The 15647-nt window shown below is 40.2% G+C and overlaps 1 protein-coding gene across 1 annotated transcript in view; it reads right to left on the reverse strand.

The window, feature by feature from the left end:
• grid1a (glutamate receptor, ionotropic, delta 1a) overlaps positions 1-15647 on the reverse strand; it is a 229591-nt gene that overhangs the window by 59996 nt on the left and 153948 nt on the right. Inside the window, exons 3-4 of the mRNA XM_053509242.1 lie at positions 14671-14955; positions 4298-4503 (exon numbers count right to left, since the gene is read on the reverse strand). Of these exons, the coding sequence (XP_053365217.1) occupies positions 4298-4503; positions 14671-14955 (491 nt within the window). The remainder of the gene's footprint in view (positions 1-4297; positions 4504-14670; positions 14956-15647) is intronic.

The raw sequence follows: 15647 nt of genomic DNA on the forward strand, positions 1-15647 counted from the left end.
AAGAGCTCTTCAGCCATTACTCCTCTTTTCTGCTCTCCATCTGAGAGGCATCGTGATTATTCAGTGGAATATCAGCGCTGTGTTTCTGTACAGAAGTCTCCTTATTAGAATTCACTCTGACCGAAAGCATAGTGCTAGAAAATTAAATGTTATAACTATGAAATTGGTGAGATCGCCAATGAATCCGATGAGTGTCTACCCATTGGAAACAAAAAGTTCACTGAAGCACACTAAACCTATTATACCACAGCACACACAAGTGCACTTACAGCCATGGTAATAATTAAATACATTGACTGAATTGATCATTAATTGTACATTAAAATTATTAAATATTGAACTTTATTTGTACTCAAAGTCAATGGAAAGCTTTAATTACAGTATTACATGGTTTAAGTATTTTAATTATTAGTGAACTCATACTTAATTAATGAATAGTTTGAGTGCAAAATGAGATAATTCTATTTTTGGAAAAGGAAAGGGAAAGTTTTATAAACTTATAGAGAATATTTTGTACAGTTATAATAATCATAATAATAATAATAATAATAATGAAACCCATAGCAAGCTCATGCTTTGATTGTGCTTTTGTAGGAAGTCATACAGTATAAGCCACTCCGAACAGGGTTATGTTCCAAACAAAACCTTTTAGATTACAATGGGTGTTTAGGAAAAAATAAACATAATCCTTACAAAAATTTCAGTTTTACAGCATCATCAGCACCCTGCTGTACAAGTTTTAATTCCTCTTCGGTTGTTTACGACAGCTCTCAATCATAGTAAAAGTATACATTTTGTGAGGTCTGTTCACGCAATGTCCGAACACATGTGCATCTGTGCTCCTATAAGGCTAAAATAGAGTTCAGAAATCATGACTGGTAAACAGGACAGAAGGACCAGCAAAAGATTTACTCAACCCAACAGCTTCCCACTGAAAGTGCATCTCATATCTCTTGTTTTGCATCTTTAGAATACTTTGTGTTACATTTTCCTTTGTAAATATTAACTGTGAGGTGCATCTGGAGGTCATGGGTTCAATTTCAGTATAATGCTGCAGCCATTTGTGGCCAGGAGTCTAGAGAGCAGATTGGCAGAGCCCTCTTGTTTATGAGGGATGGCATACTCACAATTTCACATCGATTACAACGATACTAAGCAATCATGGGCGTACAGTATGTGAGCTCATGCAAGCAGAAGGGGCGGATAGTGTGTTACGTTGCTTCCTGGCAGTGTGTGAGCAGCATTATAAAAAGATGCAGACGACTGGCGTCATGGGCTTTAGAGGAAGCTTGTAAAAGTCCTCACACTCGTTGTTGCTTTGATGAGAAAGTGCCCTAACAACGATGGGTAGGAATTGGCCATTAGAAAATTGGGGACACACACCACAAAAAAAAGAATATACAATTATTTTCAAGACAGATTTTTTTTTCCAAAAATGAGTTTATAGAAAGGTATTACAATTTCATTACTCTTAAACTTCCAGTTTTTTAGACCTGTACTAAAAATAAATAGGTACAAAAGTAAGCGTTTAGTTATTAACTCCTTATTTAAATGTTCAACAAACCCAGCGAATGAACTTCTTGCGGCCTATTACTTCCACATTAAATATTTGTCATTTTAATAAGATACTTACAGACAAATACATAAAAGGTAACCAAAACTTTGAAAATTGTTGGTGCATGCAGTGCCTTCGATCGTCCTACTACATACTGTATGACAGTAGATCCTCTACATCTAAAGCTGTAACAGCTTCGGGATTTAATGTTCTTTGTTTAACAGAATCTTTTAATTGAAGCTAGCACTTCCTAGATCCAGCTACTGTAGATACACCATTCTGATTAAATTTTAAATAAAAACAACCTTACTGGTCTGCATAAAATGTAAAATCTCAGACGCAACAGGAGTATGAGTCCTCCCTCAGCCAATAGTCCTTGGCTGGGGGAGTAGGCAAAATTGGCGGTGTATTTTGGATCGGAGTGATGTTGATCACAGAGATCATGTACTGTATTGTACGTACTGTAGAAGAAGGAATTAGTGTTTTTCTTAGTCTCTTGTATGTGAGCATCACAGTGTAGTCTCTTGCACTACACTGTGATGCTTTATGCATAACAGTTAGAAAAATATTCCAGTTTTACCAGAAACCACTTGTTGGCTGTCAGACATCTTATTTGGTGGATGCTGTATGACAGGCTAGAGCCGGCTGGTTTATCGAATTGGCCAAGACCAATTTGAGTAAAACGAAAATGTGGTAAAAAATGAATGAAAGAAGGAAATTTTGTCTACTCTTTTAAAAACCCACTGCTGTGGTATTAGCATCCACGTCCATGCCAATGACTTACCTATGACACACACCAGCTTAATAAATGTATGAAATATGTATCAATGTATTAATAACGGATTGGATGTTATATTTAACTCAAACAGAACAGAAACTGGTCTACTAGCACCACAGGTATATACTTAGAAGTAAGCTGTGTAATGTTCAGCAGTGTAAGACCTTGGAGTGATTCATGCCTCCAGCCTTTTCTTTAATGTAATAATTGTTAGATTTCTATTTATTTCAGAAATAATACTAGCCTAGGAAAGATCTTGTACTGTCTTATAATGCATAAAATAGTTAGGTAATGCTAAATTTGGACTATTGTACCACCTTGATGCTACGATCTGCTTCTGTTAATTGCACAATTAAGCACCAGTTCAGATCACATCACCCCTATTTTATATTATGGCTCGCAGTAATTATATAAAAAACTGTGTAAATTACACATTGAATAATCTTGCTGTACAGGACCTGAGTGCAAGTCTGTTTTGATAAAAAAAAAAAAAAAATTTTTTTTTTTTTAGCAAAATGTAATATTATTCACAAAACCTCATCTACATGATTGCCCATTCCATGTAAACACACTGATCTGTCTCTCCCACTCACAAAGAACTTATTATCTTTTCTAGTTTTATGCCTGTCTCTGCACTGTGAATGCATTCTTTGAAATTAGGTTTGTCTCATCTATAGGCGAATCTCCATAGGTGTCATAACTTGATTAACAGCGGTGGGAGCTAACTGAGTACATGTACTTTGTTACTGTTCTTTAGTACATATTTCACATAGCGATATTTTACTTGAGTAGTATTATTGGGAATGCTTTTTACTTTTACTCCGCTCAAAAGTACAACAAACATCAGTACTCCTACTTAACTACATTTCTGCATGGCCTGTATTTTTGATACTTGAAGGTGAGTATATCTATACTTTCACTCAAGTATACAAGTAAATGAAAGACTTTTATTTATATAGCGCTTTTAACAATGCTCATTCTCTCAAAGCAGCTTCACAAAATTACAAGAAACTATAAGAATGTGTATGAATAAGAAAAAATGTGTATACATCATAAAGCTCAGATTGTCCCTGATTAACAAGGCGACGGCGACGATGGCAAGGAAAAACTCCCTGAGGTAGCAATCAGAAGAAACCTTGAGAGGAACCACCCTTGAGAGGAAACCCATTCTCATTCGTGTGACATCAGACATACTGTGTGTTGGGCAGATGATAGTTCAATATAACAGAAGATGTCTAAGTTAATATGGAGTCCAGTTCGGCACCAGGATGAGTCAGACAGGTACAGTACTGTACAGAGGGCAGAGGGGGTCTGGATCACTGGGAGCTCAGGAGCAGCATACTGTATGTTCTCTCAAACCATCACAAAGCAGAGACTACTGCTTCTACTTGACTAACATTTTTCCTTTACTTTTACTTAACTGCAGGATTTGTGTACCCTGATCATTCAGTATGCAGATGATCAGCTGACTTCACTTTATTGCAACATAACATTGCTGAACCTAGACTTGACCAATTAGGGCAGCCCCAGATAATAACACTGCCTCCAGAGCAAGCTTGTACAGTGGGTGCTATAATTGACGGACTTCAGGTGCTTCCCTAATTCTCTCTGCATTGTGTGCATATGGAAATGTTCTCACTATTACTATTAACCATAGCTCTACTCCATCTATTCTGCTGTTTTTCCATACAACTTCACCAGGCATTTAAGTGATCTCTGATCACACTCATTCATTATCATCTTTCAGGAAATTGATTGTTCAGCATTTTCCTTACAGGTTTTAATGGTTCACTTGGTGCAGTCCAATAAATTGATGCTTCTAAAACAGCAACTGTTTTTTATTTTATTTCATTATTTTGACCAAGCGCTGTAATTAGTGTATCAGTGCTGACATGGTTAATGAAGGCATGCGATTGGTGTGTCTGTGATAAAAGTGTGTGATTGATTGATTTCCCGGTGCTGACCTGGTTGATGAAGGCATGGGCTACACGTGGGCTCAGCAGTAAAACAGCACGCCTCAGAGAGTCTCTGTAACGGTTCAGCTCTTCTGTCTTCATGGTGCTAAAGAGGGTCAGGAAAACCTTCGAGACGTTCCGCTCTACCTGTTGTAGAGACACATCCAACCCCGAGCGAGATGCGTGATCCAGAAATGCCTTTAATCCACCTACGTCTGAGAAAGACAAACAGAGAGATAAAGAAACAGACGAGAGAGAGAGAGAGAGAGAGAGAGAGAGAGAGAGAGAACTTAATGATAGAAGGCCATGGGTCTGCCTTGGAGCTTAACATGTTTACAGCTTACATGTTCCTTCAAATAAAGCAATAAAAGAGCAGAGAGCACTCTTGACAATTGGTAATGACAGTGTATGCTGAATGGGCTGTTCCACATAAATGTTGACCTTACATAGGGGCACAAGAGATCTATTTTAAATGACCCACTTGTAGCACATTTAAAAGGAGATTGTGATTTTGTCCTTTCTTGAATACAAGACACACTCGGCATTAGCAGAAGACTAGTTACTAGGCAACTGGGAACCATGGACGCCAAAGTGCTTCTTTTTGCTCCTGGAAATAAGGTGTGCCCTTTAGCTTGCCTTTTCATGCACATTACAATGAGAGGGTGACAGTAGCGAAAGAGATAAGATGATCAGGAACATTAAGGCGTTTCTCTGACGAGTTTATAAAGAATATCGTAAAGAAATGTTTCAATATAACTAAAATTACACAGCATGCTGGGAATCATTGGCAACCTCATGTTCCTGGGGCTGAGAAAACATCAGGATTGCTTTCATCGGTGCCACTAGAATATTTTTAATTAGGGATTCAAGGGTTGCGAATGAGAAAGACTAAAAGACTAAAGCGTCGCCGCATCACTGTTTATATTACACTGCTACCAGCAGGTTGTCGAACATCCTTGTGTGTAATATACCAGAGGAAAACATTAGGTAAAGTAAAAAAAATAGGGCTGAAAGACGTCATGGTGAATTAAATTCAACAATACATTTTGGACGTTGTGTTACTCACACCACATCTCTATCAGGTAATCTATGCATGTCGATGCTCGTTCTTTCTCTCTCGCGCTCTCAGGGCCGAGGGTGGGGAAGGGCGAGGGGGGGCTGAAAGTCTGAATAACAAGCAGGCAGAGACATGAGTCACTCGTTCCTGTCTATCTGACTGCTTAATGAAGCTGCACACAGCTTTATGAAGCACGGCGGTACTTTACACACAAGCAAGAGGATGATCACACACTTCAACGTACACTTGATCGCACTCTTGAACGCACACTCGAGGAGGGAGGGATGCAAATGAGTCCTTGAAGGATGACTAAAAACATTTGGACTTATGTGACTTCTAGTGGTTTTACATCATTAAGGGTCCTGCGGCGTCTACTACTTAAGCATGTTCCTTATCGCTCCAGGTTCTAACACTCTCCGAGTCATTTCTAGACCTCAGGGACAGTTAATAGGAACTTCTCTGTAACACTTATGATCAAGCACTTCTGTGTATTTTGTAGTATATTCCAGAAGTGTCTGGAGATCAAATGTTTTGGGGTTTGGGGGGAGGGGCGATGGTGGTTTTAGCAGTGGAGATCCAACAAATCACCACTAATTAGCTTGGCAGAAACTTACTTAAGTCAATACTGTTTAAGCAATAAGATACCACAAGAAGTCACCATCTCCCACACTACCATTAACGACCTGCTGAGTGGCACGACAGTCGGAGTCATGTAGTTAACGGTGGCAGTCAAACACAGAGAGATAGAGCAGAGAAATGTCCAATCACAAGAGGTCAGAAACATTAAAACGTAGCCTTTCGTCTTTAGATATTTGAAAGCCGGTGCACCCGCCAGCCATCACTGGTATATTCCCTTTCCAATAACTGCTTTTTCATGTTAGTCAGCCAGTGTCTGGACCTGTGCATAACCAACACACACCGCGCTTGCATCTGTTAAGTTCCTCTCAATTATAGACCGGAGACTCATCATCTGGATCGATACAATTTCATATACTCCAGTCTCGTAATAATTAGATTATCGCTCAGCTCAAACGTTGCCTAACAGCATCTTAATTATCAATGTAGCACTGCTGTTTATTCTGTTTCTAGGATGTTTGCCTTTTCTAAGTGTGTTCATCATAGAGAATGATTAATTAGTCCATTACACTGGTGCCTGTCTTAACTATATTATTATTAATGATACTTATTTGCAAATGCATTATTGGTATAGTCCACTGTGATGCATGTCTATCATTAAACTGAGAATCAGCTGAGTCTAAACACGGGGCCAGGGGTAGCTCAGTGGTTAGGGCATTGGACTACGGTTCGGAAGATCCCAGGTTCAAACCCCACAACCACCAAGTTGCCACTGTTGGGCCCTTGAGCAAGGCCCTTAACCCTCAACTGCTCAGATGTGTAATGAGATAAAAATGTAAGTCGCTCTGGATAAGAGTGTATGTCTAAATGTAAATATATAAATATGTAATCCATAGATCTAGTTGTGTGGTAAATATTTTGAGGTTTAAAGCCTTCTCAGCCTTTATATATTGATCTAAGCAGATGAACAGACCAGAGACTGCAGATCAAGTTAATTTCCAAAGGAAGATTAGTGAATAGACTCTGGTTAGGCAAGAGTGGCTGGTTATAAACTGGGCAGAAGAACGATTTAAACCATAGACAGTTATCACCTGTAGATAGGTTCATAATCAGAGACGGGTTAAAAAACTGAAAATAGATTGCAAACATGAGATGGGTTAGAGACAGGGGACAGATTAAAGATTGAACATGGGTTAGAGTAAGGCTTGATTAGAGACTACACAAAGATCAGATTAGTATAGGTTAAAAGAAAGAGATACTGTAGCTTAAAGACCAGGGGTGAGTTAGAGACCAGAGATAGGATCAAGTCCAGAGAGGGAAGAGAGACTGGATATGGTTATAGATTAGAGATGGGTTAGAGAAAAAAGATTTAGTTTAGTTATTAGAAATTGGCCAGTGACTGCAAATAGGTTAAAGACTGGAAATGGGTTAGAGACCAGAGAAAGGTCAAAGACTGAATATGGATTAGAGACTGGGGATCAGTTAAAAACTTTAGATGAAACTTAAGAGTCAGGAAGTAAATTAGAGACATGAGATGAGTTGGAGATTGGAGATTAGTTAGAGACAGGAGATCAGTTGGAGACTGGGGACTGGTTAGAGACATGAGATGAGTTGGAGACTGGAAATTAGTTAGAGACAGGAGATCAGTTGGAGACTGGGGACTGGTTAGAGACATGCGATGAGTTGAAGATTGGCAATTAGTTAGAGACAGGAGATCAGTTGGAGACTGGGGACTGGTTAGAGACATGAGATGAGTTGGAGACTGGAAATTATGAGTTAGAGACAGGAGAACAGTTCGAGACTGGGGATTGGTTAGAGACATGCGATGAGTTGGAGACTGGAAATTATGAGTTAGAGACAGGAGATCAGTTGGAGACTGGGGACTGGTTAGAGACATGAGATGAGTTGGAGACTGGAAGTTATGAGTTAGAGACAGGAGAACAGTTCGAGACTGGGGACTGGTTAGGGACATGAGATGAGTTGGAGACTGGAAATTATGAGTTAGAGACAGGAGAACAGTTTGAGACTGGGGACTGGTTAGAGACATGAGATGAGTTGGAGACTGGAAATTATGAGTTAGAGACAGGAGATCAGTTGAAGACTGGGGACTGGTTAGAGACATGAGATGAGTTGGAGACTGGAAATTATGAGTTAGAGACAGGAGATCAGTTCGAGACTGGGAATTGGTTAGAGACAGATGGGTTACAGACTGGTCATGAGTTAAAGACTGGAGACAGGTTAGAGACTACACAAAGATTATTGACTGTGGGTGAGTTCCGGGATGCAGACAGTGTTAGAGACAGGGATAGGAGTCAGCTTAAAGACAGGAGACAGATTAGAGACTACACACAGCTAAAACACTCTGCAGGTTTACTTTTTAGAACCTGGATTTATAGCTATGAATATATTTTAGCTGTAACAGTGAAGTGGTTGCACTGGAAAGGTCAACAGCCTGAGCGAGAGCCTTCGCTGTGCTCGAATCAGCAGGACATTTCAGTCTCGGTGCTTTTGCTACCATACAGAATCCACATGCCTGCTGCATCACCAGGAGGTCTGTGCTGTGGACCTGCAAGGCCATGAAGAGTATCACGCTGAGTGAACACACAAACACACACACTGGCACACAGGGGTTACAGCAGGTCGTTATGTGTGAAAGGAGAGCCGAGGGACCAGAGCAGACTACAAGCCATTCCTCTCATCCTACCCTCCCCAGTCGTGCAAAGCACATAGAGCTCAAAGAACACACACACACACACACACACACACACAAACCAGGCATGGTTCTCAACACACACACTGTGCACAGAGCTGCTCGGAAAACTAATACTGCCTCCTCCTGCTTGCTGGATTGTTTCCTTTCCAAGCTGTGAAGATAGAATTTCTTTGAGCACTTTGAGTCCAAGTGCAAAAATAATTGACAAGATAACTGGCATAATTTGCTTTCATAAATATGTTAAAATTCTATTGTTAAAATGTATGACAAATACACACAAAGTAAATGATACAGTTAAGAAATCATCCAGAATTCATTTGTGATGAGGCATTTAGAAAAAATTAAGGATTAGCCATTACAGTCCACAAAAAATGTTTTGATCTCTGCCTTGATAAAAATGTCTTCATGTTAAAATAATATCTTAAAGAAATCTCAACTTTAATAATGATTACACACATCCCAATTCTAGGTTATTTTAGATAAAACATTTATGTCTAATATTATAATTATATTATAATAATATTTTATTAATAGCCAGCCGAAGTATTAATGTAGGCCTCATGATGGCAGATATATTTGACTATTTTTCCCCCTCTCCTCTCATTGCCTATCCATTCCAGTCATAGAATGATCCAGTGTAAACTACTCGGCTGTGTGTATCAAACCAAGGTCAGCTTAATACAACACATCCGGATACACACCTATAATAGCTGTAATCCAACTTCTACCCAGTATTATACAATCCTACTGAAATATGATCAAAAATAATCACAGGCAGCGCAACTCCTATTACACCAACATGATGCTAGGCTTTTCTCACTTATTTCCCAGAGAAAGAGTTTGTTCTGTATGTCACTTTATGGCAAAATCAATAAAAGGCATCAGTGAGGGGAAAAAAAAAGAATCTATCACTGAGCTAGCAGCTTTGCTGTTCTGAAAGACACTGACTCTATAAGGGTGAGCAAAACAGATTCGCCTTGCTTCACATTACAATTCAAAAAAACGCAAAAACAGCACAAAAAAAGTGCAAACACGTTATAAAGTGCAAACCCCAGTGAAACGTGGCAGCACAGGTGGCTCCACATCGAAGAGATCCCTATTGCTGACTGGCCGTTCTGTCTGCAACTTTAAAATATGATATTGGATTGTCTTGCTGCTCGTTAACCTTCAGCGTTCAGCTTTAATTTGGATATAACGATCAGCAGTGCAGAGTTACACAGGAGACAGTGTTCACCCCAATCACACCCTGCTGTGGGAAAGAATAAATAACCGAGAAGAAAAGGAAATAAAAACAGCACAAATGGTTAGACAGAGACAGAAATCATTTTTTATTTGTTAGTTTATCATGGTGATGATGTCCAATGATCATGGCGATAAAGTTAATGATAATAAGGATGATGATAATGATAATGGTATTGATGATGATGATGATGATGATGTTATCAGTGTGGACAATTATGGTGGTGATGATGAGGATGATGATGATGATGATCATGATCATGGTGATGGTGGTGGTAGTGGTGGTATTGATGATGATCATGATGACTAATTGAAGCAATGATAATGATAAGGATGATCATGATAAGGATAATGATAACGATGGTGGTGTAAAGACTAAAGCTTTTCCCAGGGAACTTAAGGGAACAAGGATGGAAATGCCAGTTAGCCTACAAGGCAAGTCTTCGGTCTGTGGGAAGAAACCTACCAAGTATGGGAAAAAAACGTGCAAACTCACAAACTCAATCAGATTTGAAACCTCAAACCTGGAGGTATGAGGTGACATTTAAATTGACGAGCTCTAAAGTCCTGGAATCCTACAGAGGAACCTCATTTCCTCCATCACTTTCACAATACCCCATAGTACCACTTGACATTCTCCACCCCCTTCACCATCATCATAATTGGCTTCACAACTTCCATCATAAATGACCTCATAATGTCTGGTCACTAAACAACTGCCTTCAAGACAGCAAGGGTTATTTATGCTGAAAGAAACCACATGATATACACATGTTCAGAGCAACTTTCTATATTTATTTCCATACCCTATAGAATTCTTGAACCTGGAGTGTAAAATTAAGTGGCCTCAAGGCAAGGCACTTTCTAGAAGTTACTTTTATGGCTGCTCATGGTGCTAGTCATTAGTTCCATCCCTTTTTGACCTTTCAACAGCCTTTCACACTGTCAATTGGAATATTCAGTGATTCATTATTATAAGGCTGGTAATTATTGACCCAACATGACTGTGGTGTGCTTCTTGCCTGCAGGGGCACGTATATCAGGTGACAATTAAGATGATTCACAACTGCTGTATCCAGACACTCAAGTGGCGTCCCACAAGGCTCAGTGCTTGATCCACATATATTCTCCTTCTATCCCTACTTTCTTCATGAAGCTACCCTGTCGCGCCACAAAAGGTTGCATTTTTAGAAGGGTCTTATTATCGTTCTGAATCAAGCAAAGAAAAATATTAAGGTAGGTTTAGGTTAATAACTGTCACAATACATTATTAAACCATTACAGTACATCACTTGTGAGTGAAACTCATCAGAAAAAAAGGGTTCAGTTTGCTAGCAAGCATAAAGACTGAACTTTGAAGCGATGCAAAAAGGTCATGAGGTCTTATGCATCCAGACTGACCCTATTCCAGAGTGCTGGGTGCGTCAGGGTAAGAAGGAAAGCGCATGAAGCAATGCATTCATTATGCATAGTGCCCACTGAACAAGCCTCTTGTTAGTTAGTTAGTGTTAGTTCTGTTGGTCAGGTCTAGGCTCAGCAATGTTATGTAGCAATAAAAATTAATTCAGCTGACAACCTAAATGTACTGACTGACCAGATTATCAAATCCAAGGAGGTTTTCTTGCCTTACTTTTCTTCTGAGCATGAGGAACTATGTTCATATATGAACTGGACACCACATTGTGCACCGTCATTAAATTTTTATGGTGGATATGTTGATGGTACAGTAGGTAATCACCTGAAACAGGTATATATTTCAAGATCTTGCGATATCTCCTGGAACCTTGGGATAATTCTGGGCAGCAAGTTGCCTTTTTCCCGTAATACCGCCAGCCTGTTATGGCCATGGTTTCAGACCAGGTTTTAGAACAACAGAAGCACGTGGTTGTTCCACTTTGGCCACCTTGAAGTGTTAACAGTAAATAAATAGTTTATCTTTCTTCAACCTAATTCTGTGTCAGGCTTTATTATTTCCTTTTAATTAGCATGAGGATCAGTTCTGTAAGTCTCTCTGGATAAGGGTGTTTACTGAATTCAAACTGTGCAGACTTTGAGCAGTGGGCGGACTGCGGCGTTCAGCCCGTATCACTGCTTATGGTTTGTTGTGACAGTTTGGGTGATTAATTCTTTTTGGGTAGAAAGCCAGTGACAGACAATGTAAAATCCTCCAAGGCTGTATATTCCCCAGCATCTTTAAACATCAAACCAAGCCTGCAGCACCGAAACGCCCTCTCTCGGGCCAGGCTTTAAAGCAAATCTTTACTCCGAAACCCACCGGATAAAATATGTTAAAACTGGAAAGGTAATGATGTTAGAAGCTTTTCCAACTTTCTAGTTTAAAGCAATGTTAATTGTCATGGGAATAAAAAAATCCATAGATAGCATACATTGTCTCAGAATGCAATGTACCTACAGTATAGGATTTTGATCCATTGAGTTACGTCAGAGACTTGACTGGGCTGTCATCCACTAAAAAGCCGCTGCATTGCTCTGTTTAAGTAGAAGTGCTAAACCTTATACAGTACCACCAATATAAACAGGAAGTCAACTGGCATTGTGGGTGAATTGGGTGAACATAGCGAGAACTTACATAATTTGGCAAGAAAGTCAAGTTACATGTAAAGGTGTAAAAAAAAAAACCTAGTGAGAATGTGATCAAAGACAGTTAGAACTTAATAACACAGCATTGACCAGTTAACAGTATAACTAACACCTCTTAGTGACCCCATTAACGTATGTCCACGGCGCAGAGTTCAAACAGCGCCCTCTCCAGGCTCGTGCTATGACCATGACCATGTGACGAAGGAGGCCGCATGACGTTCTTCTGGTGCTTACAACGTTCAAGGCCTGCATGCAGCAGCTTCTCAGAGCGTCTGTGTTACGTTCAGAAAATTTTCTATAAACAAATGCCGGATCCAATAAAAAGCACTGCACCCGTCGTGGTATAATGACGATCTAGTAAGCCTGTGCTAAGTCATACAGTACTTCTGTTCAATCTCATTGGTCCTGGTGAGTATGCTGGTCAAATTAGTGATAATGTGATAGATGCCTTGAGAACATTCCAGGGGCACGGCTAGGCAGTAACTTGACGAATGCTAATTTGTTCACTTTGACCCCATTCCCCCTGCGTTCTTTAATATTTTTTGTACCCATTGGGAACTTCATGGCCTTCATCAGAGATGATGGGGCCCTTAATTGGTTTGGGAATTGTGAAGGTTAGCAGCACAGAATGTATTAGAATGTATGGCCCCCTGGTGCTGGTGTGAACATGATGCGGCAGCCCATTTAAGATAAAAACACGTCTCTGTCCATTTCTTTTCTCAGATTTGTCTGGGTGAAGTCGCCAAATGATCATCAAAAGCCTTTAGGGTGTCTGTAAGGTGTATATAGAGTCATATTTTTACAGCACAGCCATAAATTCCACGAGTGAATAAACAGCTGTGAGTCTTTACCTCAGCGCAGACGGAAATAGTCCTCCCCGGAGCTCATTTTTCCCCCCGCTGTGCTCTGACAGAGTTCGACAACATGACAACGCCAAGCTGAGACAAATCTCAGCCGCTGAGATAACGCATGGCTAAAACACAGCGCCACGTGAAACGCTGCAGAGGTGCTGCAGCACGGCATGCTGGGAGTTTTCAGCAAATCAGTACTGGCGTTCTGAGCAGCACAGGCGCGTCCTGCGTTTATATCCACTCTGACAGCGTGTGGGTGTGTTTGTTTAAGCGACTGTGAAGCGTGTACTTGTTCCTCTTTCTTTTTCTTTGGGAAGGTTTTAACAATGAATGAGATTAGGCTCATGTTTAAATATTTAAAGGTGTCTGAAACACATGGCTTTAAGAGCTTGAGGTATTAAGTGAAGTGCTCTTCTAAACACATTAGTGAAGAACTGACTGATGGACACTTCTTACACATCTGTTTAAACTAGTGTGCTGTTTTTCATTTAGTAAAACTGCACACTTCTAACACACACACACACTTCATATCTGTCCTAATTTACACTGGCCTGCAGAAAACACTTACCCTCTCAAACTGATCCACGTTCTGCAACGCTATAGCCTGGAACTGATAATGTGTAGTAATAGTGACTATAAAAAAATAGTTCTTTTACCTTTTAGAATTTGCATACAAGTTAAAAGGGAAGATTCCCCAGGGCCCTATGTCCTCAGTTAGCTCCCTCCTCTGGATACAGTACATTATAGGTTCAAAATGTCAATATAAATACACCTGTTTCTGCCAGAAAAGAAAGACTTTGATGCTGATGGTGATGATTGATCAAAATTAACATCATAGTGATGAGGATGTTCATGATGTTGTTCTTGATGATGATGATTGTGATGGTGATGTTCAAGTTGGTGATGATGACAATGATGATGTTCTCGATGACGATGGCGATAACGATGATGATGACGGTGATGATTATAATGGTGGTGATGAAGATGATATCCATGAAGAATATGATAACTTGTTGATTCATGATGATATTGATGATGTTCATGAGGATGATGATGATGTTTGTGATAATAATGATTATGTTTATGAGGATGATGATGCTGATGTTCTTTTTTTTGTGTGTGGGGGGGGGATGTTACTATCACTCAGTCGGGAGGGCCGAAGACTATCATGTATTTGAGCGTAACACATTCGGAGGACAGGGCTATCCGCTCCTTCACTGGCGATCTCCGGGTGATAGGGCGGACACCTCACCACTGCGCCACTTGGAGGCCTGATGATGTTCTTGATAATGATGATGATATTCACAAGGATAATGATGACCATGATGATCATGAAATCACTCACCATATTCTGCATCATAGAAGATGATAAATTTGCGCCAGTGCAGGTCAGACAGGAGTGTGAGCAGGACCTGGTCAAGTCGTACAGGTGGCCGGGCAGCGAGCGTGTACATCTCTGCGTCGGGTCTGGTATTGAACACACACTCTGCCCGTGGTGCTCCGTTCCCTCCACGTTGCACGAAGAGGTGAGGGATGTGCATGGCGTCCGTGAGGGACTGTAAAGCACGAGCCGCTGCGCAGCCTGTCGATGACACCAGGGCCAGGATACCCTGATTCATCAGCTCACACGCTGCAGACAAGACAGGCAGACAGAGAGCTGGAGGTTTAATTGTGAGCTTTATTAAACACCACACGTGCACGCACACACACACACAACACATAACCTTACTTTTTTTCAGTTTCCTTTGTTGAACATGTTTGCCATTGAAATGATCAGAAATTATTTTCAACTCTTTTCAATGAGACACAACACAATAAAGGCAATAAACTAACAGCATCAACACCATGTACTTTAATATACTTCGTTGCTAGCCATATTTCTTTTAAACATTTATACCACACGCAACTACAAGTTGCATCTTTTATCCACTTTACATCATTTATTGCTAACCCACGTCCTAAATTAACTTAATTGTAGACATTTTAAGTACATTGCCACAAGTCAACCCTCAACAATATGCTACAAAGCAATAAAAATAATATATGAGTCTTTTGCCACAACTGTGAGGAGGTCTTTTATGTTTGAAAAATGTTTATATTTAACATCAGGTAACTACACTCACTGGCCACTTTATTAGGTACACCTTGCAGGGGTTGGACACCTTTTGCCTTTAGAACTGCCTTGATTCTATGTGGTATAAATTAAGCAAGGTAGAGTCGACAGCAGTGTGCCTGGAGCCTATCCCCGGAGACTTAAGGCAAGAGGCGGGGTACAGCCTGGACGGGGTTCCATTCCATTGTAGGTGTTGGAAACTAAAACAA

The sequence above is a fragment of the Clarias gariepinus genome, chromosome 13 (assembly GCF_024256425.1).
Source record: "Clarias gariepinus isolate MV-2021 ecotype Netherlands chromosome 13, CGAR_prim_01v2, whole genome shotgun sequence".
Taxonomy (NCBI): Eukaryota; Metazoa; Chordata; class Actinopteri; order Siluriformes; family Clariidae; genus Clarias; species Clarias gariepinus.